Source organism: Colletotrichum jinshuiense, chromosome 1, assembly GCF_051148585.1.
Source record: "Colletotrichum jinshuiense chromosome 1, complete sequence".
NCBI lineage: Eukaryota > Fungi > Ascomycota > Sordariomycetes > Glomerellales > Glomerellaceae > Colletotrichum > Colletotrichum jinshuiense.
The window spans coordinates 1,071,391-1,097,091 of record NC_139302.1 but is presented as its reverse complement, the minus strand read 5'-3'; the positions used below and the strand labels follow the sequence as shown (position 1 = coordinate 1,097,091).

At 58.1% G+C, this 25,701-nt stretch overlaps 7 protein-coding genes across 7 annotated transcripts; 2 read left to right on the top strand and 5 right to left on the bottom strand.

Annotated features, from left to right (window-relative positions):
* Positions 1 to 80: 80 nt before the first annotated feature.
* Positions 81 to 4,002, bottom strand: EsH8_I_000295 (GMP synthase (glutamine-hydrolyzing); the record flags this gene model as incomplete). Its single annotated transcript, XM_083267708.1, has 18 exons — positions 81 to 100; positions 191 to 296; positions 356 to 395; positions 590 to 635; positions 725 to 761; positions 812 to 926; positions 979 to 1,085; positions 1,204 to 1,315; positions 1,447 to 1,460; positions 1,512 to 1,597; positions 1,654 to 1,819; positions 1,948 to 2,169; positions 2,229 to 2,257; positions 2,324 to 2,478; positions 3,037 to 3,154; positions 3,204 to 3,236; positions 3,310 to 3,457; positions 3,958 to 4,002. 18 exons carry the CDS (start codon positions 4,000 to 4,002, stop codon positions 81 to 83), a joined length of 1,599 nt encoding a protein of 532 aa, XP_083118146.1.
* A 2,771-nt stretch (positions 4,003 to 6,773) lies between these two features.
* EsH8_I_000294 (TauD/TfdA dioxygenase family protein) lies at positions 6,774 to 8,079 on the bottom strand (the record flags this gene model as incomplete). The annotated part of the gene is made up of 3 exons (XM_083267707.1): positions 6,774 to 7,410; positions 7,485 to 7,552; positions 7,813 to 8,079. The coding sequence occupies 3 exons, from the start codon at positions 8,077 to 8,079 to the stop codon at positions 6,774 to 6,776; spliced, it is 972 nt and encodes a 323-aa protein (XP_083118145.1).
* A 950-nt stretch (positions 8,080 to 9,029) lies between these two features.
* On the top strand, positions 9,030 to 10,607 carry EsH8_I_000293 (major facilitator superfamily domain-containing protein; the record flags this gene model as incomplete). The annotated part of the gene is made up of 1 exon (XM_083267706.1): positions 9,030 to 10,607. One exon carries the CDS (start codon positions 9,030 to 9,032, stop codon positions 10,605 to 10,607), a length of 1,578 nt encoding a protein of 525 aa, XP_083118144.1.
* A 3,764-nt stretch (positions 10,608 to 14,371) lies between these two features.
* On the bottom strand, positions 14,372 to 14,761 carry EsH8_I_000292 (uncharacterized protein; the record flags this gene model as incomplete). Its single annotated transcript, XM_083267705.1, has 1 exon — positions 14,372 to 14,761. One exon carries the CDS (start codon positions 14,759 to 14,761, stop codon positions 14,372 to 14,374), a length of 390 nt encoding a protein of 129 aa, XP_083118143.1.
* A 3,972-nt stretch (positions 14,762 to 18,733) lies between these two features.
* Positions 18,734 to 21,182, bottom strand: EsH8_I_000291 (ankyrin repeat domain-containing protein; the record flags this gene model as incomplete). The annotated part of the gene is made up of 3 exons (XM_083267704.1): positions 18,734 to 20,465; positions 20,568 to 20,788; positions 21,033 to 21,182. The coding sequence occupies 3 exons, from the start codon at positions 21,180 to 21,182 to the stop codon at positions 18,734 to 18,736; spliced, it is 2,103 nt and encodes a 700-aa protein (XP_083118142.1).
* Positions 21,183 to 22,255: 1,073 nt separating this feature from the next.
* On the bottom strand, positions 22,256 to 23,589 carry EsH8_I_000290 (bZIP transcription factor; the record flags this gene model as incomplete). Its single annotated transcript, XM_083267703.1, has 2 exons — positions 22,256 to 23,365; positions 23,497 to 23,589. The coding sequence occupies 2 exons, from the start codon at positions 23,587 to 23,589 to the stop codon at positions 22,256 to 22,258; spliced, it is 1,203 nt and encodes a 400-aa protein (XP_083118141.1).
* A 1,614-nt stretch (positions 23,590 to 25,203) lies between these two features.
* EsH8_I_000289 (uncharacterized protein) lies at positions 25,204 to 25,701 on the top strand (the record flags this gene model as incomplete). Its single annotated transcript, XM_083267702.1, has 1 exon — positions 25,204 to 25,701. One exon carries the CDS (start codon positions 25,204 to 25,206, stop codon positions 25,699 to 25,701), a length of 498 nt encoding a protein of 165 aa, XP_083118140.1.

Sequence of the window (25,701 nt, the reverse complement as noted above, 5' to 3'; positions counted from 1 at the left end):
ACTTCTGACGTTATCATGGATGAATCTTAACAATTGGAATTGAACGCAGATATCTATTTCTAACTCCTCTATAAACTCCTCTACTCCATCTCGATAGTACCTATTACGGATCGGTTAGATATGTATTCGCATGTACCTACACTCGGCAGGTTTGCTCGAGGGTTGGGATAAAGCAGAGGAGAGAACATACCAGGGGGCTTGCTGGTGATGTCGTAGGTCACACGCGCAATGCCGTCAACCTCGTTGACGATGCGCGTCGACACTCTCTTGATAAAGCTGAAATCAAACTCGTAAGGCTGCAGTGATGTTAGTGTCGGGAAAATTAACACTCAAAGAAGAAAAGCAAGACACTTACCTCTGCGGACATGTAGTCGAGAGTCTTGACAGCACGGAGACTAGGGGTTTTGTCAGCAATTGTCCTATTTCAAGACCAGAAGTCGAAAGTGTAAAAGAGCTGCAAGTGGTGTCTTCGTTTTCCTGGCCTTCCGAGGCCCTGGTTGCAGGTGCTCGCATGACTCCTGGAAAGACACCATCTCGGACACGGAAAAAACAGGTTGAAGTCGGCCGTGGGCCGAATCTTGGGACTTACATGGCGATGTATCCGTAAACTCTGGCGTCGCCCTGAACACCGACAGCTACAGAATGGTCAGTCATCAGAACAACTCGACTGCTTCAAGAGCATGTCCACGAGGGTAACGCGATAGGAATGATCTAGGGTACATACCTCTATCTTGGCTGATGGCGACGTATGCTTGCGAGATCTATTACGTGGTTAGTTGCATTCATTAAGATAAAACCTCAGTGCACTTACCTCGTCGTAGACTCCAGCGGCCTTAATCTCGGAGATGAAGATATGGTCCGCAGCGCGGGCGATAGCAACTCTCTCGGGTGTGACCTCACCCAGGATGCGGATGGCAATACCGGGGCTATTTCATTGGGTTAGAGTGAATCTCATTGACACGGAATCGAGGCACATACCCAGGGAACGGGTGGCGCATAACAAGGCTTCTGTCGATGCCCAGCTCTTGGCCAAAGGCTCTGCACTCATCCTTGAAGAGCTCTCGGAGGGGCTCGATCAGTTTCAGCTAAGGTGATGTCAGCAGTGTCCTAAAACAGCTGGAGACCCGACCGGTGAAGCTGGGCCCGCCCGGGAATTGGCCGGGCGAGAGACATCACACCGGGGCCGGAGGTTTAATAAAATACCTTGAGCGTATCCGGCAAGCCTCCAACGTTGTGGTGGGCTGTTTCAAGAGTTAGCGGTTGCCCGAGGTGAATATTGATACGGGAAACATGCTCTTGATGGTGGCACTCGGTCCTATGTGCGCGTTAGTTGGCTGATATAAATTATAGTTGCAGTAAGAAGGTTCTTACCCTTCCAGGAAACTGATTCAATGCTGGGGAGGGTTAGCTAATGACGACGATACGGAAGTTTCCGGCTGCACGTACACATCGGGGTAGAGCTGTGGAAAGTATTAGCGTTTGATTCGATGCACAGTATGCGGTCAACTCACAGTTCCTTGGACGAGCCACTCGACGGGCTGGTTGCCAGCGGCTTCCTTCTCGATGCGAGCAGCCTCTTGCTGGAACAGATCGATGACTGATTGTATGTTAGGATGGCTGAAATAATTTAGGGGAGGGCGAGGGCAAACTTACAGGTGCGTCCAATGATCTTGCGCTTCGCCTCGGGGCTCTTCTCTCCCTTCAGACGACCGAGGAATAGCTCGGCTCCATCAACAACCGTCAGGTTGATGCCGAGATGCTTGTCGAGAGTCTCCTTGACCTGCTCGCACTCGTTGAGACGCATGACTCCGTTGTCAACCTATAGTTTCCCAGTCGGTTAGATCATCTTTTTCAACTAGTCCCTCGCAAAAGGAGACGCTGGCGTACCAAGATAGCATGGAAGCGGTTTCCTGTGTGATGGTTAGCTTCTAGTTACATCCCAAAGACACCAGCACCAATCGGAAACTTACCAATAGCCTCGGTCATCAACTTGGCAGTGACGGTGCTGTCGACACCACCGGACACGGCTCCGATAACCTGAGCGTGGTCACCAACGAGATTTCTGATGCGAACAATCTCGTTCTGGATGAAGTTGCTCATCGCCCAGTTGGCCTGGGCACCGCAGATGTCAACAGCGAAGTTGTGCAGAATCTCACTGCCACGGGGGGTCTGTAGCAATTGTGTCAGTTGAAGCGCGAGATGTCAACTCATACCAGGGGCCAACTTACGTGCTCCAACTCCGGGTGGAATTGCACGCCTGCAAAGCCTCAGATTTAGCAAGTGTTTCGAGAGGAAGTACAAAAGAGGTAGCGGGGAAACGCACCGTAGATTGGCTTCGTCTTGTGGGCAATACCGGCGAACTCGGAGTTCTTGGTGCTTGCGACAACGACAAATCCCTCGGGCAACTTGACAAGCTTGTCGAAGTGGCTCATGTAGGCTAAAGTAAAATTAGATCTTGTCGCCAACAAGGTCGCTTTCCTTTAGTAGGCAAGACTAACCATGCATCGTCTCCCCAAGACCGGCAAAGAGGCGGTCGACATGGGAGTCTCCTGCGTTGTGGATGGTGACGTCGGCGTGGCCGTACTCTGCACGCCCAATAGGTTAGAAGGCTCATCCTATACATCCCAAGGTTCCCTTTGTTACGAACCTCGGACCTTTCCGCCAGCGACATTCTCGGAGTTGATTCTCCAGGCGATTTCCTGCGCAGAATTGATCAGCTCAGGTCAATGGATCCCATCACCCTTTGAGACCGCCTGGTTCTCGTGCGTCCCCTGGACCTCCCAGTCTGCGGCAAGGCCCACTAGTCATGTTGAAAATAAAATCAAAACGACCTGTCTCATCCCAGGGCGTGCAACGAGTCAGGCGTCATTTGACACTAGACCACCCTCAACTCGACTCCATTGTGTTGTTTATTCTCTTGCCACCTCATCGGTCAAAAGACGTGGGAGTGCGGAGGGCGAAAGGACGTTTTTGCAGGATAATAAGGCGGTCTCCCGGGAGAATCGAAGGGTATAGAAGTGCCTGACGGGATCTTACCTGGCAACCGTAGCTGACATGGAATTAGCATAAAGTATAGCGTATAGCGAAGAACAGCGGCAATCATACCAGATACCCAGGATGGGGACACCAAGCTCAAAGACGGCGGGGTCGACGTCTATACAGATTAATACGAGTAGCCCGAGGACCCTGGAAAGGAGTCTTACGAGGTGCGCCGTTGTCGTAGACGGACGAGGGTCCTATATCTTGTTAGCGATTCCGGGTACGGGCATCGCTTGGGGGTCCTGAAACCCCGGTTTATACGGCGCATACCTCCGGACAGCACGATACCCTTGGGCTTAAAGGGCAGATCCTCCAACTTGGTGTTGCATGGCAGCATCTCAGCATACACCTTCAAGCTTCGCAGGCGGCGAAGGATGAGATGGCTCGTCTGGCTACCGAAATCCAGAACGAGGATGGTCTATCTCACACAAGGTCAGCGATTCACGTCCGCAGCCGAAGCAAAAGTTGACGTCTGCCCGTGTCCACTGGCGATCTTGGCTACGTCGATACCACCGGCACCGCTTGCTGAAACCGCGACCTGCGCCCGACCGCGAAAGTTGAATATGTCATATGGAGTCGAATAAGTTGAGGAGCGCGTGTCCTGGCGAATTGTATGTTTCTGGCTTCCTCGAGCTTTGTGATCCTCCTCTTTCGGCGTCTTCAGCGCTCAATTCCCAGTCGCAGATTCGACATTGGCCATATCACGAACGACAAAGTCGCCCAGGCTCTTGCAATTTCTCGTATATATAGTATTCATGTCGTTTTGAGCGGGTTTCGTGGGACATTCGCGGGCAGCTTCGGGGCAGATTCGGGACGCAGGTTCATCGGCGATGGCGGTCGGCGGGTGGGCAGCACTCGACGCAGTGAAAGCGGCCAGGGACTCTCGCGGCAGGGATTTCCTGCGAAAATGTTACGTACGTCGAAGTTGTTGTGGGGCGCCTCGGCCTCTACGTTGTCCGCCATCTTGAATGATTTCTCGGGTGCAGATTGGAAGGGTGTAGAGTGTCGTGTTTGCGCTCGGGGGAGAAGTTTGGAGAGGAGGAAATTTTTCTGTGAATCATCGCCGGTACACTAAATCGCAGACTATGGCGGGGGCGGGGGCGGGGCATTTTGTTTTTTCTTATCTTATCTGTCCAAGGGTCCCACCGGTAACGGCGGTCAATGTCACTCGCATGAGCTCTGTACACCACCTAACGCGTCGCGTCGCATTTTCCCCCAAAAACAGCACCCTTTTCTTCTGGGACTAGTTCCCGCACCCACTGAACTGCACTACTACTAGCAATCCATGAACAACTATTCCACGCATCATCTGCAATGATTGGGGCCCTGCCCAGTCTGATGCCACAAGTCCCTATCTCAGCATCTAGGAGGAGGTGTGGGTTGCTGGGAATACCTTCTTCTCAGTGGGCAAGGTGCCATTCGTCTCACTCTTACAAGTTATCTGACATAGCTTGTGAGCGGTTACTCGAGGGACCACATGGTTTTTGTATATTGAATTATAGAAATAATAGGTGCTTCATCATCCTTTGTCAATATCTCAGTTGAGACTGTCGGTAGGGGACCCGATTGTAATTTGTGGCGGTGATAATTCAATGCCGGCATTTCTGAGGTTTCGCAAAATATGAAGACGGCAGTAAACTTGAGATCTTTTGAACAAAGTACTGAGGGCATCTGACTAGCCTCACGTGGTAACTTGTGTTACAAGAAAAAACAGTGAGAGAATGATATAGCACCAGTCAAGGGTTAGGACGAGGTTTGCATATGTGCCGTTTCAATTGTGCAGTTTGTACGATAAAAGAGTAGCCATTGAGCTTTCCCAAATCTAAGTGATAAAAGTTTATCAACCTTTTATCAACATTGACAGCTACGGGCGTGTGTTCTCCTGTTTGCGTGGCAAACCAAGGTAAACCAAGTGATCCGAGAGCCCAAACGCATCCCATCCGGCCCTCTCGGCCTCATCACGCACCCACACAAGCCCTACCATTCCCGCGCCGTTTGCTCCAACCCCGTCCCTCTGGGCATGTCGTCGGGGCACCACACACAGCCATTCCTCGGTCATCACGACATTGTAAGCCTGCCCATCACCACACCTTGCATGGGCTTCTCGAGCTGCCGCGACCAGCCTCTCGAGTTTCTTGTGCACTCCCGCAGATGTTATGCCGGATGGCAAACGCAACACAAAGTGCTGGTTGGGAACACCGGGGATATTGGACTCAATGTCTATAAGGATCGTCATGTGAGCATGAGCAGCATAGCATCAAGGGGTTGACAAATGCAAATGGAGGAATCGAGGCAGCGAACCGAAGAAAAAGACATCCACAGAGGGTTCGTCCACTTACCATTGGCGGACGTAGCCTTCTGGGGATAAAGTGGGAGGTCCGCAGGCAAGGGGAATACTTGCATGTGTTTGTGGCCCTGAGACGATCCGGCGTCGACTCCGCAATTGTATATTGTCATTTGTGGTCCTAAGGTCAGCTCGAGCTTTGCCATGACGGCCATGCCGGCGGCAATGTCGGAGCAATCGAGGTCGTCCGTTTGGAGGGCAAACAGCTTGGTGTGTAGCACAAACGCAGGCCGGTACACGCAGTGCATATTCAGCTTGAGGATGTGGTGTTGTCCCACCCGGGCAACGACAAAATCCGGGTCGGGATTGACGAATGGGCCCCCTTTCCCTAGTCGCCCCGGAGCATCTCGCGCCATAACGGGCTTGTTTTTCAGTACTGAGCTGATGCGGAATTCAAACTAAGCAGGTCACGTTAAACGTCTCGGTGAAAGACAATCGGTCGGAGCAGGCGGCCACGCACCTGGAAACCATTATGGTGCACCACTTCCCCCCGACTCTCGGCGTAGAAGAGCTTTCTACGAGACAGGAGACCGTCAAACATGGCGAGAGCCTCGGAGCCCAGATTATCCGGGAGCGATATTTGCGAAGCCTCCATCTGGACAACTGCCCTGTCCTTCTCGGTGGCGGGGTGACGCACGAGTGAGAGAGCTACGTTCGAGATCGAAACTCGTCGAGATGGGGGAGTTTGCAAAAGAAACAAGCCAGTAAAACACACCTTTCCTGCAGCAAAGAGTACCGGTTAGATACTCTGGCGGCAACTGTGCGGGGTACTTTAATTTATGCCTTGAGACATATGCAACTCGCTTGCCTTGCAGCGCGCAAAGCGGGCGCTTGCCGTGCTGCCGTGCTAGCAGAGACGCCACCTCTAACCCATCTCGGGTTATTCACCGCTCGCCTGGCTGAGATACGTTACTTGTTGGGGGTTTCTCGACGTAGCTTGTCATTGTCTAGCTCTGTAGTCAGTAGGGCATCTCGGAGACCTCGTTTTGCTGGGCAAGCGTTCAATGATATCTGTTTTAACGATACCACGTGCCCAAAGGTGGTTGGTGGTCTACCAGTGACTTGGTCGAGTGCCTTTCGCTTTCCGCCTCGAGTCTGGCTAATTGAAGGAATAAGCACGCTTCATATGGTCTTGATAGACACTGACGTGTCAATATCCCAGAGGCTATCTGAAACACTTGACGCCGCCCACGTGGTTATTTTACCACGAATAATTAAAGCCAACAGCTTATAATTGCTCACAACCGGTCACAGTATTGGCACCAGTATCGTGAAAATTCATCAAAGAGCATTTCGTCTCCCATTATAAAGCAAATCAGTCACATTAGGTCCACGAGGCTCACATAACGAGCCCTATGAGACCCGTCAACACACGCCGGGTTCCACGCTCTCACGCCTCCGCCTCCGCCTCCGCCTCCCTCCTGGCCCGCTCGTACTCCTCCGGGAACGCCGGTTCGGGCCTCGTGCCGTACGGGATGATGCGCACCATGTGCCTCCGCTCGCCGTCCCTAAAGTCCGGCACGGCGGTGTGCGCGACGCTCCGCTGGTCCCACACGACGACGGAGCCCTTCTCCCACCTGACGCGGCAGTTGAAGTCGAGGCTCCTGATGTGGTTGTGCAGGAACGCGAGCAGTGCGTCCGACTCCTCGGGCAGGAAGCCCTCGACCCGCCGGGCGATGGTCGGGTTGACGAAGAGGGCCGGCCGCCCCGTGACCGGGTGCCGGACGACGAGCGGGTGCGTCGTCGAGACGGCCTCCTTGAGGGCGCGCTCGGCGCCCACGCGCGCCACCTCGCCGACCGACGCCGACGTGTGGAAGAGGCGCAGGCCGTGCAGGGTGCGCCGGAAGGCCGGGGAGAGGGCGGCGTACGCGGCCGTCAGCGAGGTGAAGGCCGTGTCGCCGCCGCCCGAGGCCGGCTGCTCGAGCACCCAGAAGAAGGTCGTCGAGGGGACGTTCGGGGTGAAGGTCTGGTCCACGTGCCAGAGGTCATAGGCCGTGTGGGGGCCGAGGAGGGTTCTCAGGTTGCCGCTGTTTTCGTGTGGGTGAGTAAAGTATGATAATGCGAGGGTTTCTCAAGACGGGCGTGGATAGGAGAAGCTTACGCCTTTTCGTCGGCATAGACGACGTGGAATTCTGGGCCGGTTCCTTCGGGGTAGCCCATCGTGGGGTGCTGAACGAAGACGCCGGCTCATTAGTACCGTGGTTTTCTCCTTCAAGCTCTTACTCGATGGCTAAAGAGGGTTGAAGGGGGGCCATCATTTCTTACCTGATGCAAAGGCCCATAATGCCGCACAATCTCCCTTTGCTTATCGAAACCAACGTCCGCAAAGTCTTGGTCCCTCTACAAAAAACACGAGTCGCCGTCAACGAGGAAATTCAACCAAAGAAGCTACATCATCCCCATGCCAGGACAGGTCCGGGACGACTCACAAATACCAAGACGCCGCGCTCGGCGGCCAGCAGCGCCACCTCGTCCAGGCCGGCCTTGGACAGCTGGCTGAGCTGGACGCCCCTGACCTCGCTGCCGACGCGGGGGGTGAGGTTCTCCACCCGGGCGCCGGCCTGGAAGATGGAGGGCTTGGCGCCCTGTGCGCGCGTGCCGGGCTCGTCGGCCTCGAAGTAGGGCACGTCGATCGTGGGCTGGAAGCCGTCGGGCCGCGTGGGGAGGTACGCCGGGTAGAGGGGCTGGGTGGCCATGGTGACTGACTCGGCGCGTGTAGGTGATTGGCTTGGTTTTCAGAAAACAAATCCAGAAGAGGGCGGCAAACGCTCAGCTTCCAACAGTCTGGGTTGGCCTGGTGCGGTTCGACGGGGTGAAGCACGCAATAGTTCATATCCCACCCGGCTGGACCGTCGCGACCCCGTCTCGGTATATGTATCCGGCTCCCCCTGCAGACACCACCGCAGATGCGCATGTTCTGGGAATCATGGCGCGCCCCGTAGTGGCACGACGGGCCAGCCTTGCGCCCCTCCGCGTCGGCGCCATGCCGACGAGTCTAGCGCCGTCCCGGACGCAGAATATCTGCACACGTCCTCGCCTTCGGCGGTCGCCCGACGGCTGACGGCATTGACAGTGGAAATGGCGACATCGAACCCCTATGGCCGGCGACATCCCCCGGGCTGGGATGGCCCATGCAGCCCCGCGACTCAGGCACGGCTAAACCTTTTTCTGTCCCGTCCATGGTTCGTCCCGAGAAAAACTCGGCTCGAGCCCCAATGGTCTAGTCTTGATTCTTAACACTGGTTACGCCTTCATTCCATCATCAAAGATGTCGATGTTGCAATATCGTCTTCCGCGAGAAATGCACATTTGAGCATCGGGGGCCGCCCGACGTCTTGTCGGAGAGACACCGGTTGGTAAAAGTCGAGCAACTGGCGATGGCAGAAGGACGGGCTGAACCATCAAACTCAAATATAGACCAGGGAAGCCCTGTTTTTGTAAGAATCTGACCGAGCTCGCCAGCGAACGCAGACATTTGTTTGTCCCCCTATTTCATAGCCTCCTCGCCTTGTCAATTAGGAGAGGACCAAAAAAAAATCCTACAAGAAAAAAGCGTCGTCGACAAGAACCTCCCCCCTTTTATATCGAAGAGCAAAAAACCCCAGCTCACACAAGGACGCCCTCCCCCCTCCCCGGATCACCCACAATGTCGGCGGCAACGACAACGACGTCGCCGCCGTCTCCGGCAGACGCGGGCGCGGACGCGGCGCCCGCGAAACCGTCGATCCACTGGCTCTCCAAGATCCACCCCTACTTCGCGGACCCGGAGCACGTCCTCGTGCTCAAGCTCGACGTGCTCCTCCTCTCGTGGGCCTTCGTCGCCGGCCTCATGAAGGACATGGACCAGTCGGCGACGACGGCGGCCTACGTGTCGGGCATGCAGGAGGCGCTCTCGCTCTACGGCAACGAGCTCGTCGAGTTCACGACCTACTTCTCCATCGGCTACGCCCTCTTCATCGTGCCGTCGCAGCTCGTGCAGACGCGCGTGCGCCCGTCGCTGTGGCTGCCCTTCTGCGAGGTCGTCTGGGGCGCCATCACGCTCGCCACCTTCGCCGCCCGCAACGCCCGCACCGTCTTCGTCCTGCGCTTCTTCCTCGGCGTCTTCGAGGCCACGTCGTGGCCCGGCATCGTCAACCTCATCTTCAACTGGTACACCCCGCCCGAGCTCGGCAAGCGCCTCGCCATCTTCGGCGTCAGCAGCGTCGCCGGCAGCATGTTCCTCGGCATCCTCCAGGCCGCCCTCTACAAGAACCTCAACGGCGCCCACGGCCTCGAGGGCTGGCAGTGGCTCTTCATCGTCTCGGGCGTCATGACCGTCGCCTGGGGTCTCTACGGCTTCCTCGTCATCCCCGACGCCCCCACCACCACCCGCGCCCTCTGGCTCACCCCGGACGAGCGCCGCCTCGCCGCCGCCCGCATGGCCCGCTCCGGCACCGCCACCCAGGAGATCATCAAGGGCAAGGCCCTCTGGCCCCGCGTGCGCAAGCTCTTCACCTCGCCCGTCGCCTACCTCTTCCTCGCCGCCTACCTGCAGTTCGCCTGGTCGCAGCGCGCCAACTCGTACTTCCTGCTCTACCTCAAGGGCCTCAAGGACGCCGACGGCAAGGCGCTGTACTCGGTCTACACGGTCAACCTGATCCCGCTCGGCGGCTACGCCATCTCCATCGTCTTCAACATCTCGCTCAACGCCCTGTCCGACTGGAAGGACTGGCGCTGGCAGGTCGCCGTCGGCGCCGCCCTCGTCCAGGTGCTCGCCACCGCCGTGCTGTCGGCCTGGCCCGGCGGCCGCGCCACCATCATGACCTTCTACTTCATGACCTTCGCCACCGCCGCCTGGGGCTACGCCCTGCTCGCCTGGCTGGCCATCATCCTGCGCAAGGAGCCCGAGGCCCGCTCCGTCATCGTCGGCCTGGCCGTCACCCTCGTCTACATCGGCCACGCCACCATCCCGCTGCGCGCCTGGCGCACCGCCGACTCCCCACGGTACCCCATCGGCTTCCCGCTGGCGACCGCCTTCGCCGTCGGCAGCATCGCCTCCATCCTGGGCATGCTGTGGTACGTGCGGACGTACCCCGCCATCCTCGAGTACGGGCTCAACTGGCGCGCGCAGAAGGAGGCCGAGGGCAGCGTCGCGACCCTGGACCGCGTCGAGGTCGACAGCCAGGACGGCGACGACGACGGCGGGAAGAGCCCGGTCGGGGAGACAAAGAAGGCTTTGTCGTGACGGATTGGATGACGCAATCGGGCGTGTAGTTGTAGCCGTAACTATCATATACCAAACTCAACCAAGACCACATTTTTCGTATCTTCCAAGACTAGACTATCGGATATGACAGCGCGCCCTTGCCCCCTTTTTTCCCGCTTGTCCAAGTCTCTCTGCTGTCGCGTGGCGCAGCTGATCGTCCCCCCCCTTTGTTCCTGTGCAACGTTCCTTCAGCCACCACCTGGCTACTCCAGGATAAGCCTCGAGATGCTTCGTCACCGCACATCCGTCTCCCTAGGCGTTTTGAAACGGCAATGAGTATCCCTCATCTAGCCTAGGATGGTATGACAAGAGGTGTCATCCCAGAAAACTAGCCTCCATCTCCCGCCCTTCCATACGTCTACCTCCCTTTCAGCCCTTTCAGACAATCACATTCCCTAGGCCGCTAGTCCCCCACGGCCTCGGTGTTTCGGCCGTTCGATATTTCCGTGGCGGTAAGAAAAAACCCGGGAAAACCTAACGGGGATAAATCAGAAAAAAAAAAAGAAGAAAAAACTCAATTGGCAGCAGAGTTTTCGGGTTCCGGAAGTTGATATCGTCTCTCCAACAAAAACCACAGGTTCCGAGTTCCGCCACACTAAACCGAACCCGGATAGCTTCGCGGCCAAGACTTGGTCGGTGGGGGGGAGAGAGAGAAGGTCTCTCCAGCTGGGGGCGGCGATTCTCCACGTGGATTTTCACCCACCCGCCCGCTACAAAGAGGCCGGGCGGGCTTCTGTCCGAGGAGAAGTGATTCGTCGTGACCAGGGAGACTTTCGCATGTCCTTATCTGCAGAGGAAGAGGAAAAGGAGGAGGACGTGTGCAAGTTTTGTCTTACCAGCGCTTCTAGCGTAGCGTTAATTAGATGAGAGCGGTCGACTTCCCTCCCTCTCCCTCCGCTGCCCCCCGCCGAGTGCGCCGAGTGACAGGGACGATGGTGGGTTTCCCAAACCGGCAGCCCGCCGCCCGTTGATTGGGCTTTCGGGGGCCGAGCAATCGCCGTGCCACGTCCCGTGTGCCGAGAGCCATGGAGAAAGCCACCGCCGTCATACACACCCTCCCTCCCTTCTTTTATCTCTGTGACGCTTTCCATTCAAAGAACCGTAGCCCCGAGTGGAATTGCCCGACCAATACATGGTAGTAAATCCTATTTTGTCACGCAATGCGGCCATCGCACCGCAGCCCGTTGGTTTCCTGCAGCCTCCCGGCAGCGCTAGCGCTGAGTGCCCGGACGCATGCGCGATGCGGGGTCCCGAAGGATTTGACATGTTGGCGCAGCGGGCGTGTGCGAGGAGCCCAATTCTGTGCGACCACTTGCATCTGGCATGCAGGGAGGGGAGTGCACCGCGCCGACGTAGAATGTACCGACTACGGCGAGGAGGGGCCGATAGTGCGGAGAACAAAAAAGCAAAGAAATACCCCCCTAGTCCCAACGGAAGAGGCACTCTCCGAGTCCAAGACACCGAGGTAGCTGACATTGGAACCCCGCTCCAGCCTCGAGGGTGGGCATCGTCCGTGCCTATTCGCCGAGAACCGCAGGGCCGGCCCGGAATGGAGCTCGAGATAAGCCGCCGACGCCGTGATATTGTGGGTTACGCGCCGTCTACTCGGCTCGCCCCTGCGGTCCTGGCATTCGCTTCTGCTCATAGTCGCCATGTGGCACCCTCGTCCCGTAATTACTGAAGGAATCGCGGGGGCCATACCGGGTGTGACTCCGCGGTGATGTCGGTAGCCCTACCTCGTGCGTGCGGGCATTGTCACCGTGGCCCTGCATAGGTGCGTGAGTGACGGCGAGCCTTCATGGTCTCTGGGTTGTCGGACGGTTGCAATGCCGCGTCGTGGTAATTCACGTTTTCTAGGGTCGGCGTCGGTAGGTCATCTTAAGAGTGTGCGTTCGTTTTACTTCCTAAGCCAATTCGCAAAACGGCCTTGGGCAACAAGCCATGCAAGCATCCGCTCAAGCACCCATCAATGAATCGGATCCTAATCTCCTCAGGATCATGTTGATGCTCCCGTCTCAGGTGGACGCAGACCCATCTTCACGTCAAATTCCGTTGACGCAAAGGGTTGTCAGATAAATGCATGTAACCCAGGTCTCAGTATGTGCGTCTTAACAATATCACATAATGGGCTTGGTTCAAGACAGTAGCAGCAGAAGGGTCGTGGCTAGGGAGGACGAAGAAGTCCCCCGACTGCTGCAACAATTCGCCATCGTCAACATTTTCAGCATGTCTACCCATCCTCTGACGGTATCGGCCGTCGAGGCCTCCACTGCCTGCAGATTGGGCCACCCCAGGCCGGTCCGGCCGAGCCAAGACGACGAATCGAGAGCTGCGCGGGTAGCTTTGACGGCGGCAAAGCACGACGCCACAAAAGTATGTATGCCATTAATAGCCTCGTTGGAGTGCATAGCCCGTCAACGACGCTGGCTGCTGCCACATCACACGCGTCGACGTCACGCCTCATCAAGATGGAGCTAACGCCATGTCACGATCACGCCCTCCAAGTGCTTTTCAAATCAGAGGGGCACACGACATCACTGCGACGACACCGTCGTGTGTCGTCGGAATCTACTGCACCCGAGCGAAGGTCCGGCTTCATGGGGTATTGTCATTTGGGCCGACGTCAGTCAGCCCCGGCATCCAATCCGCATCGGTCCATCGCGATGACGAAAGCCATCGGGATTCCTGCGCTCGGGCATGCAGGGTGGTTGGCGAGGAAGTGCGCACGGTGAGCATGACCGACGGTGCTCGGCTGGCGGGAATCCTAAATCCTGCGGCCCTTCAAAGGGAGCACGGCCGGCGAATCATCAACTTCGGATGATGTCTTCGACGGGACACCCTTGCTTCCTGCGCGAAGACAACCTCGCCCAAGGGAACCAAGGTCAACCCCGACTTCACAATGAGGGGCCCCCCGCTGGGAGCTTGGGACCGTCACCCCGCAAGGGTCTCGAAGGGTCTCGAAGGGTCTCAGCCCTCCAGAGCAAACACTGGGTCAAACTGCCAAGCGTCAGCGATGTGCCCGGGACGATCATGGTCGGAATCTTGTGCATTCCCCTCTCGCAGCACCTAGGCGACCCGCGGCTGATCACTGCCGGTGCTCCCTCTGGGAACTTGAGACACGGAGCGGCAATTGGTGTTTGCAATCTCACAAAATTCCTGCCTCGGCCCAACGGGCCCGTTGTCGAACAATGGTGGGCCATCATCACAAACAGGGGACGAAATGTGTTTGTAAAATAGTAGTCATATAATCCGATGGGATATGTACAGGAGAAAAGGTGCGTGGATAACGCTGGTATGCCCGGGCCGCATCCGGGCAGCAGACAGGATTACAACTCGGTGTAACGTATCCAAACATGCAAGCTCCAGCGTCGGTGCGGTTTTCGCACAACAGCTGGTGGTGTGGGGGTGACGGATGCAGATTTGCGGATGCTGCATCGACGGGTAGAACCCTCCCTACATAAACATAAAAAAAAGAAACATAGAAAAAATCGGACCCTGGAACCCCAATGCAAATGCAAGAGCGCCGCTAAAAGACGTGACGGAAGATGGTCGTAGAGAGCATTATGCCAATTGCTTTTTTTTTCAGCAGCAAAGAAACCCGTCGCACCTCGAAGACTCGCCCGTGGAGGCTATCATCATGTCGCCGTCACGAGATCGTTGTCTTGACCCCGGGTATCGTCCACCATTTTTTTTGTTGGTTTGTTCTTCATATCATAGCCCTAGGGCGAGTGGGCGGAGGGCTCCTACCGCTGGACCTCGCTGACGCTGACGCGGCTTGTCCGCCAGTCGTTGGTTGCGCTCTGCTTGTTTGACGAACCGAAGCCGGGCATGGAGGCGAAGCGGCTCAACCGCTTCTTGCTGGTCTCGGTCTGGGTCGTCGCGGCGGTCGTAGGGGAGACGGGCTCGGCGTGGTGCAGGGCATTGACGCGTGTTGATGCCGAGGTGTCCTTGCTGCTGGCGGTGGCAGTGGACGAGGAGCCGGTGGAGGTAGGTGTTTGGTAGACGTACTCGCCGTCGACGTAGACGGCGTTGGAGACGAAGGTTGAGCGGCGATGACGGCGGCGGGTGTATCGCTGCTCCAGGCGGAAGAGCTCAATCTTTTGTTGGATGCGTTCGATGATGCCGGGCGCCATTGTGAATTGAGTTTTGCGGGACTGCCACGCAAAAACTGGATAGGGGATCGAGTCGGGAGTGCCCTTTGGGGTTGTGCGGCGAGGTGGGATTGGCGACGAGAGGATGCAAAGTCAATCCGGTCGAACGGGCTTGTCTGATGGATGGGAGGACGCGGGTTTACAGACGACAGGAGGTGCGAGGGGGGGAGGAGAGCGTCTGTGGTCGCGGCGGCAGGTGGGAAGTGTAATTAATGTAGAGTAGCGCGCAGCGGTTGATCGGACGAAAAGCTTATCGCGGGAGACAGGAATGAGTCGGTTGCTGGTCCGCGAGGTTGTGACACGGATGTCTCTAATGGCTCTGACGTGGTATTATTGCCCCCTTTTTTTTTTCTTCCTTTCCCCTTTGGCGTTTACGGTGGGTTTGGATCTTGGGTATTGGTGATTAATTGGCAACAGGCGGCGTTCCCTGGGTTGCTTGTCTTTGTTTTCTGGAGCTAGAGGTAGCTTGGTGTCTGTGTTGCGAGTGGCTGGTGGAGAGAGGGGGGGACGAGAGGGATTCAAAACGCCGGGCTTCGAGACCTCTGGTGGTTATTTATTTATTAATTGCAACGAGCGGAGGAGAGGGGGGGAGCTGGAGACGGGAAGAGGGCGAGAGAGAGGCGTGTGTGTATATATGTATGTTGCGTTGCGTTGGACGTGGTGTCGGGACGTGGTTGGGACTGGGCCGGACCGGACTGAAAAGGAGTGAGTGGACGACGATGGCTTGGCCTGGGGTGGGTGGGTAGGTACACTAGGTAGGTAGGGAAGACGACGACGGCGACGAAAAGGAGGGGGAGCCGATGGAAAAGAGCGAGTGTGTGTGTGTGTGTGTGTGTGATTGAGTGAGTGAGTGAGCCGGGTCGACGACGTTGAGCGACTCGCGCGAGAAACAGTTGCAGCTGCGGGTGAAAAGAGTGTGTGGTGTGGTGTGTGTGTCAGGGAAGATGCGTGTGTGAGAAGGGGTACAGGTGCAGGAAGTTTTGATGGGACAGGGGGGGTGGATTGCGTGGGAGGTGGGAGGGAGGAGCGACTTGCTGGGCGCCAGAGGGGAGGCAGGAGGGAGGGAACAGCAACAGGCGAGAAGGGAAGGGGGGCGGCGCTAGGCCAGGGAGACCCGCAGCGCAAGCACCACATCGGTGCGTGCACCCATCCATCACGCATCCATGGGCGATGCATGGCAATGTCACCTTTGCTTTGGCTGAAGATGCTGCCAACCCAATCCAATCCAATCCAATCCAATTAGGGGATGGATGCCAGGACGGGTGGTCATGCATCGGGGCTGTCCATGTGTGTTTAGCCCGGGTATAGCGCTATGTGTGTAATTCTTTCTGTGGTGCGAGCGAGTTGCTATCAGTGCGAGCGACTACTCCCGACTTCCATGGCATGGCATGGCATGGCATGTACACCACGGATGTATGTACCGTACGCTGGCTGCACTACGGGCGGATACAGGCGCCAACATTCCATCTGTCGGTTCTTTGAGCCCCGTCTGGCCGTCTCGTCTCGTCTGTGGCAGCCACAGTCCACATTAGGCCGGGAGAGGGCGCCACGCTCATTTGGGCTGGCCCATCGGCCGCCGGTTGCTTAGTACACCACATTGCACCACACGACACGAAACGACATGGCATGACACTACCAGTAGACTACTTACTACCTCCACGTGATTGACGGCAGAATGACTAATAATGGATGATGATGATGATGCTGATGCGGTTGAGGAAGGGACTCGAGCTTCGAGCTTGGGAGGGTAAGAGAGGGAGGGGTGGGAGGGCGAGAGAGAAGGAGGCAGGGAAGGAGACAGGGAGCCAGGGAGCTAGAGACGAGAGAGAGAGAAAAGACGGCCCAGAGAGGACGAGGACTACACTAGAACGAGGCAAGGAAGCAGCAGGTGGCCATCCATGCAAGGAAGTGAGTGTAGTGTAGTGTAGTATACACTAACGAAGGAAGCAAGTACCATAGGGGAGCAGCAGTAGTCCTTCCTGCACATGGTGGAGATGGAAATGGAAATGGACGAGACGACGACGAGGCAAAGGAAGGAAGGAAGGAAGGGACGCTCCCCCGAAAGACCGGTTCATGCTTCGTCGCCTTCCCTGCCAGACCCCGCCAGCCCTTGCCAGTCCCTGGCCATCCTTTCCCTTTCTGGACATGGCGTCAGCTAGTTCCCCACTAGCATCCGCTGGCCCCCACCCGCCCCGCCCTCGGCGCACCAGCACCCAACGAGACTGGACGCCTTCCTTGTCGAGCCATGTGCTCTCCTGCCTTTTCCCCCCGTGGCCCCCCTCGCGCCCCCCGGACGTTGCTTCTTTTTCCTGCTCGTTGCTCCGAGCCTTTCGTCTCTGCTCTTGCCCTGTTCCTGGACCTAGACCTGAACCTGGACGCCCGGTGGAGCATCCCGCCGCCCTCTGCCACCCGCGCCGGCTGCATTTCGCATTTTTGCATTTCGCCATGCTGCTCTGCTCTCCCCCCAGCGGTTTAGTTTTTCTTTTCCCTTTTTGCGCGCTTTCTTTGTCGTTTCTTTTCTCGCCCGTTTCGTCCGTTTCATGCCGTTCTGCCCTTTGTTTGGTTTTCCTTCAACCGCCCGCCATGGGAGCCAAGTCCACATCCCCGGCCTGTCACTGTCACTCCTGCCTTTGCCTGCGCCTGCAGCTGTAGTCTAATTAATTAGATTACCTAGTGCACGAATAGTTAGTTGCTGCATCGTATTCGTGCCTGACTGACCACCGGTAGGTATCAACGGCCGCGCTTTTCCCCTGCGTGGCCGAGAGCTGCATGTGGCGGTGGCTGTCGCTGTGGCTCCTTCGACTCACCTCACCTCACCTCATCTCACCTCACCTCACCTCATCTCACCTCACCTCACCTCAATTATCTCACTCACCCGTCTCTCGGCCCGTTGTCGAACATACACACGCACACCATCCACATAGGTACATCCACATCCACACCCCAAAACCCCAAAACTCCAGAACTCCAGACTCGAATTCGCCCTGGGACTGCCCACCCGCAGCGTCGATCCCGCCTGGATCGCTCCACGGCTTCTCCAGTAGCGTATTCTCTGTGCCAATTATGGCATTGCATTGCTTGCACACCAACTGGCGCGTTCCCGTCCCATTCATCGCCCATCTTCAACGGGAGCTCGTGCCAGGAAGAAGAAAAATGCACACAATGCACCACCACCACCACCGCAAAACACACCCTTGTCGCCAACTCCCATCCGCCAGACCCGTCTCTTCGTGTACGGCAGCCCCCTCACTCCCCTCCTGAACTTTCGCTTTCGGCGTTACATCGCCCCAGGGCCCATCGGTGGAACTGCAAGGCAGGGTCGTCCGGCACGATCCCCGCCGTCCGAGTCAACCACCGCCTCGGGGAAACCTGATTTTAAGCGACATTACTTGCTCGCCGTCGGGTCAACCGCTGTGGCCTATGCGCCTTTTCCTTTTCCTTTGGGCCCTTTGTCCTCCCTCGTCCATTGGCGAATAGCGTCTCGTCGCCATTGCGATATGGCCCCCTCTTCAACACGATGTTATCAGTCCTCGGGATCTGTACCATGCAATAATGGTGGCGCAGTAACCCGACCCGACTATGCGGCAAATCCATTGAAACCCATCTCTACTACTACCTGTACTACTACTACGGATGCCCCTACAGATAGATGCCATGCACCGAGTACGGACACATGGACACATGGCCAGCCAGGGACTCCGATGAAGAGCACGTGATGCTATTCACATTTGTCCGTTTCATGACTGCAACCAGACCGCGACGCATCGTGCAGAGATACCCCTATCCATGTAATCTGGGGGTGCCTAGTAAACAAATTATTTAAAATATGAAAAAAAGGCACGAGCTGGGAAACAATTCAGCCAAGGCATTGATCTGCAATGCAACCACAGCCACGTCCTCGTCCCAAGTCAACGTCGACCTCGGCTTGAACATGTCCACAAGCCCCCCCTTCCATCAGCTGTGGTCCTCCTCTCCGGCCGATACCTGTGATCTCGTGTCGCAAGCGTCAATGTCCTCCGCCAGCTCTTCAAAGTTGTCTCGCAGGAACCTCAGAATCTTGCCGTACTCCTCGGAACGGACGCCGCCGCCGTCCACCACTTGCCTCGCGTGCTGGATGGCAGACTGCCCGAACGGCTCCAGCGACCGCCGCAGCGCCGACACGTCCACGTCCGGGCGGCCGGCCAGGATCTGCACCGCATCCGCCTCGGCCTCCATCACGGCATTGATGAGGGGGGTGAAGCCGTCGTCGGCCGTCAGGTCCGCCTGGATGTAGGGCACCCTCAAGGCCGCCTCTATTGGGCCGCGGTCGCCGTGGCGGGCCAGTATATGCAGCGGCGTCTCCCCGTCCTCGTTCTGCATGTTCACCAGCTCTCCCGGCGCCTCGCATAAGAACATGTAAAAGAGCGAGTACTTCTTGCGCGACGCGGCCACGTGCAACGCCGTCTGTCGCACCTCGCGGTCCACAAGGAGGTCGACACCGGGGTACCTGGCCAGGAACACGGCCGTCTCGTCCTTCTCCGAGCGGGCGATGGCCAGGTGCAACGCCGTCTGCCCGGCGCTCGACGTTTCGCGGTTGACGTAGTCGGGCTTGTCGTAGTTGGCCGAGAGGATGGCCTCCACCATGCGCGTGTGCCCGCGCAGCGCCGCGATGTGCAGCGGCAGCATGCCATTGCGATCGCGGACCTCCTCCGCCTGGACCAGGTCCCGGTGCGAGTGCAGCTCCTTGTACGACTCCTCGTACCCGACCGCCGCCGCGAAGTGGAACAGCGAGAACCGCTTCCCCCGGATCCTGTGGCTCGCCCTGGCGCCGCCCTGGATGAGCCGCCGCACGACGTCCGGCCTCCGGTCCAGGATGGCCACGTGCAGCAGTGTGAGGCTCTGGTTGTCCTTCTGGTCCAGGCCGACGTTGTCCGTCAGGAAGGCCAGGTCGTCCAGGGACCAGGAGTCGCGCGGGATGGAGGCGAGGTGGTACGCGTCGACGGCGACATCCGCGCCCTCTCTGGTGATGATGTCGTGGGCCCATATCTTTGCGTAGCTCCCCGGCCCGCGGTAGATCTCGCGGCTGTCGAAGAGGAGCCGGCCGACTACGGCGAAGGGGAGGAGTTTCTCCCACTCCGACCCGAAGCCCTGGTCGACATAAGACCACTCGTACAGCCCCAGTCTCTTCATCAGGGCCGGCAGCTTGGAGGCGAGGCTCGCGCAGAGCGACACCATCTCCCTCAGCGCGACGGCCTCGAGGAGGCCGGACCGCGAGCGGAACAGGAGGTTGCACAGCCGCGTCCTAATGAGCGACTCTTTGGCGACGCCGCGGTTCCCTATCGTCGTCGTCGTTGTTGTCGCCGCCGCCACTGCCGTCGGACGTACCGGCAGCTCGCCGTACAGGTCGAAAAGGGCGGTCTCGAGCAGGATGCGCTCCGCCAGACAGGGCGCCTCGAACCCGAGGCGCGCCTTGAAAGCGAGCGACAGGCGGTCTTTGAGGAGCGGCAGGCTCTGGTGGAGGCTCGAGACGTATGGCAGCTGCACCTGCATCTGGATCTGGCGGGACGGGCTGTCAAAGGACGACTTTTGGAAGTCGAGGATGGGCGTCAGGAACATCCTCTGCTGGTGCTGGATCTCGCACTCGCTGTTCAGGAGCTGCACCGCCGTGAGGATATCCATCCTGCGTTCCGCCGCCGCCGTCAGCCAACTGTATCGGTATTTGTCTTTTGTTTTCAACTCTTCAACCTCATATTTGAAGCCGAAAGAAGTCGAATGGAGGAGCGAAGGGGGGCCGATGTTTGCGACTTACAAGTCTTCGCAGTCCCATGCGTCAGGGGTGGTGTCGTGATGGTGCCGGAGAGGCGTCGCCACCGACGGCTCGGATCCACGGAAGACGGCGACATTGTCCGACTCGCTCATGCCCTCATGCTGCCGCCTGGCTCTTCGCTTGACCTCGCCGGGCGAGCAGTCGAGGTTCTTGGCGAGACATCGATCGCACTTCTGAGGCCACGTGCGAGGCTGGGGGGTGCACTAAAGAAGGTTCTCCCCGTCAGTAAAGGGGTGGCCTGCGATCATTCGAGAGAGAAAGCCAATTCTTTTCCGCCTCCTTCCAAGATGCCTCTTTTATTAATAAGCCATTTTGGCGAGGCGGCGGCAAAGAGGGATGCAAACGTAGTCTCTTTACCTTTAGTTTGTGTTGCCTGCATAGCTGGCACTTCTCGCTGTCCAGTTTCCTCGGCGTCTTCTTCCTCTTGGCGGATCCTTCGCCTGCCACCCCGGCGTCGTCGTCCGCCGGCGGATCGTGTTGCGTGTGCGGAACGGGCGGGAACCCGGCCGGCTCTGGTGGATGCATTTGCGGGGATGGTGCGTCTGCGGACGGCTGGGCATCGCCCGCCGCATGCTCGTTCTCTGGCATGGCGCTCATTACGGGTTTCGGGGACGGAGAGACTGAAGGTGAGCTGATGGGATCCTGTTTTTTCTTGTTCGGGCTCGATTCAAGCGGACTACGACTCAGAATCCAGATTCAAATCACACGGGTCAGACGAGCGTCTGCGCGTCGGGATCTCACAAGGTAAAAGTATTACTCTCTTCTGATCAGGATGACCCCGTCCCCCTTACACGCGCGACCCGCTGCCGAGGCCGCTCCCCGCCCTTCCTTGTCGAACGATGGTTGGCCATCGCACTTGGGATGTGGGAGAAGTGCGACGCACGACGGGGGCGGGCACTTGCAAGGGCACAACCGGCGAATGAGAGCGTCGTCGCGCTCTTCCGCCGTGCCCTCCATCGCACTTGATCGCACTTTATCGCACTTGATCGCACTTGACGGCATTCTGTCGCATTCCTTCGCAATTTGAGCCTCCTCCCTCCCCCCCTCGCCATCGCAGGATTCGCACATCAACTCGCCCGCCGCCTTGCTCCAACGAGACCACAATCACCCGGAGACCGGCATGCACACCCGGGACGAGTGTTTCAATTGTTTTCTTACCGCCATTTCCTTTTTCTCTTCGCTTGCCATTTCCCCTCTCGTCCTCTGTTGTGATCGGGCCTTCTCGAGTGCGCGGGCGACCGGGGATCCTCAGTGTCTGCGGGCGCTCTCCCTTTCAGGCTTTGTGAAGACTGTCTGTCGGTTCGTTATCTCCATTCGAGTGACTGTGCAGACAAGTGAGATGACCGAAGCGGTGGTGGTGGGCCCTGTATTCGGCCGTCTCACTGAATGAGGTCCAATTGAAGACAGCTCGGATGCCGTAAAAGGATGGCCTCTGGCCCCCAACATTTCTTGCCGTGCTGCCGCCATCAGTTGGCTTGTTTTCTAATTTCTTGAAAGTTTATGTCGTCTCATTGTCTGTCTTCTTATTCATTCATTAATACAATCGCTAAGTCCAATGTGAGCCAACCTGGCAATCCCTGCCGATCCAAATCAAAAAAACCATCCCTACTCCGCTGGGGATACCCAAACCCGGCCCCTTTGGCAGACCAACCGCACCTCGCGGCAGCCGCCTACGCCGTGGCGGCGTTGCTCTCGTCGTAGACCGACATCAGGGACGCCTCCACGGCCTGGGAGAAGCTGCTCTGCGAGTACGCCGGCCCCGTCGTGGAGCAGATGGCCGAGTCGGCGAGCTTGGACATGAGGACGCTCACGTTGATGTGCAGCGTCAGCGTGCCGCCGTTGATGCGGAGCTCCAGCGCGTCCGGGCCCAGCACCTTGGCCCCGAGCCCCCGGAGCTGGTCCTGGACCCCCGCCGCCGTGAGGAAGCCCGGCGGCACGCCGTGCGCGCCGGGGTCGCCGCAGACGTTGCTTTCCAAGCCGTAGGCGTCCAGGTACGGCGGCGACGGCGGCGACGTCCGGAGGAACAGGGAGGGGGCCACGCCCGCCGCGATGTGCTTCTGGCGCAGGTCCGAGCCGAGCAGCCAGCGCAGGTAGGCGAGCAGCTGCTCCCTCGTGCGGTGCCGCAGGATCGCGCCGAAGGCGCGGTCGAGCTCCTCGGGCGGCACGGGGAGCTGGCCCGCGAGGACCAGGCACGCCTGCGATAGGGTGGCCTCCAGGAGCTGGACGCAAAAGGAGTCCAGGGTCCAAGTGACCGTCGCCGGATGCCGTGCTTCCTGCGTCGGCATCCAGTTGTAGATAAACGTCGTCTTCACGTCGGGTAACGTGGCTCTTGCGTGGCCCGGCGGGCGCGTCGTGTCGGCGGGCAAGTCGCACGCCGGGCTTCTGTCGTCGGCGGCGGCGGCGGGGGAATCACCCTGGGCGGCGAGGACCTGCTGGCTTTCGAGCGTCCCGGAGCTCGCCGGCGACTCGGTGATGAGCCGGCCTCCGTCCTGCGGCGTCTCGGCGGCGGAAGGACCCGTGCCGCCGTCGTTGGCGTCGACGACCGGCCGCACCAGCCTCACCAGCCGCAGCGCCGAGTCCTGGAATACGGCGAGGAGGTCCCGGCGGTGGTCGCGGATGCCCTCGTCGCCCATCACCTCGTCGAAGAGGCCGACGAAGAGCATGCTCATGTCCTCGACCACCTTCTCCAGCGCCCGCAGCCGCTGCCGCTGCGCCGCCTCCTCCGCCTGCCGGCGCTTGCGGAATACGTGCTGCGCCTCGCGGTTGCGTTCCCGGCGGATCTTGCCCCGGCGTCAGCCTTCTGTCTTCTCTGCTGGGGAGGGGGGGCAGGGGTGGTCTCCGGCGTCCTGGCCGGCAGGAGTGGGTAGGGAGGGCCGGATATCCGGGACGGTTTAGCGGGTGGTTGGTATACCTTCAGCGCCTCATCGCCGTCTGCACCACGGCCGGAGACTGGCGGTCTCCGCCGAGGCAGTTTTTGCGTGGGCTGGGCCCTCTGGCCGTCCATTGCGAGCCGCGGGTCTATGCCGTCAAGGAGCGTTCAAGTGATGTAAGTCTTCCGAAGGGACGCGGTATACGCACGCCCGGCGCCGGTATCAATCGAGCCTTCCCCCCGAAGCGGGATGGAATAGTGGAAAAACGAAAAAAAAAAAAGAGGGGTGGTCTCGAGTTCCTTCAAAGGCTGGCGTGGTGAAGAGCCAACAACTGGGTGCGGTCGGTTGGGGGAGGAGGAACCATCATTCATCGGGCCAGACGCTGGGGGAAAAGTCGAAGGAGTTCAGGGTTGATTACTCAACCGGTGACGCTTCGGAGGCGTGACATAAGACCTCCCGGGGCGCGTCGTGCGCCCGCTGCGTGGAAGTTCTGGGTTCGGGATGCCGAGGGGGGTTCGCACGGTCTTGATTACTATTCACAAAAGGCCGGTCCACGACTCGCAGCATCGCGACGCACCCCTTGGACATGCGCTTCTGATGATGCCCCGTCTAATCCACAAATATCTGCCGCCCTTTCAAACAGCCGTGTTGATTTGGTTGCCGAGGACACTGTCGCTCGACTGGGTTTAGCCCGCTTGGCCCCAATTTCGACGTGAATGGCGATGAACATGATGATGCGACGATAGAAAAGGACAGCTCTACCATGCGCTACTCCGTCTAGTTTGAGTCGGCATCTTCCACGAGCCTGACCTTGTCCGATTCGCTTGGCATCGTCATCATACAACGGTAAAAGAACGATGCCTCTTTCTCTGTCGATGAGACCAACCGCCTGCTCAAGGCCGGGGATACCGCATTCAGCGCAGGAGTCTGAATTGGTCTGCCAGTTTACCAAAAATGACAAAATAAATGTGCTGATAACAGCTCCTTGTGACAAGAGTGGGATTCGAACCCACGCCTATTACTAGACTAGCACCTGAAGCTAGCGCCTTAGACCGCTCGGCCATCTTGCCGTTGTGTGATTGGCTGCAATTGGTAGGTTTTCCTCCTTTGCGATGCGTGGAATTTCCCAGCAACGACGCAATTCCTGTCTGTCGCGGTCATGTAAGCATGTCTTATTTGCAGTTCGTCGTAGAGTAGACATATTCAAGCCTGTGGAGGGGGGAAGGTGAGATAAATGCATAACGCGTCGAGGTAAGCAGTGCTGAGTCATATGTGCATCCCGCCGTTCTTGGAGTTGCAACAGTTGTGAGCCTGCGTTCTGGGCCATGTTCTTAAAGAATATTCCAGCCTTCTGCAAGAGATGCAACCGTCTTTACAGAGCTGGATGTCTGTCAAGCTCGACCTATTCGCCTTTGCAGTTTTGCAGCTGGGCGGTGGCACACTATGGCCTCCCCGGAAGTGCAGTTGATCCCGCCTGCACCCTACGAAGCAGGACAGGTGCTTACGCTGCGCTGTGATCCAGAGCAGCGCGTGGCCGGCTCGCCTACCATTAAGCTGAGGATCACGTATTTGCACTAGCCCTGAAATCTCTCTTGCGGCCTGGTTGCCGAAATCCTGGATGGATCCGCCGAGCCGAACGCCCAGACGGTCTTACTGAAGCTGTATGACTGGCGATTCGCCCAGCAGCTCCGCCATGACCATGAAGTAAATGAATGGAGCCATAATTTGGAAGCAGAGCATGCAAAGTCATGCTGAGCGGCGGCCTCGAGGGCTTTTTACAACGGATCCGCGATGACGACTCGTTCAGGGAGGACACTGACGAGTGGGATGCAGACCAGAACGAGGCATTCCTGCCCAGCCGGAGCCTCCAAATGTACCGCTCCGAGACTGCAGCCTTCGAAAAGCTCGGCGGCTTCCAAGGAAAGCTAGTGCCGCGCCTGCTTATGCCCGTCGTGTTGGCTACGGCCCCCAAAGGCGTCCACGACTGTTGCCGAGAGCGCTCCCAGGTCAGAGGTATCCTGCTGCAGCACATACCGGGCTTCAAACTCTCGGAGCTTGAAACCCGTGCACCGTCTAGCAGTTGGCAAGATATCTTGAACCAAGCTGTGCGGATCGCTCGCGTTCTGGGAGACAACGACATACTCAACAAGGACGTGCGTCCCGACAATTTCATCGTCCAGGAACCAAAGAGTCGTGATGCCTCCGTTAGCGCAATATCTGGGTGTCAAAAGCGCCATGCCCGCTAG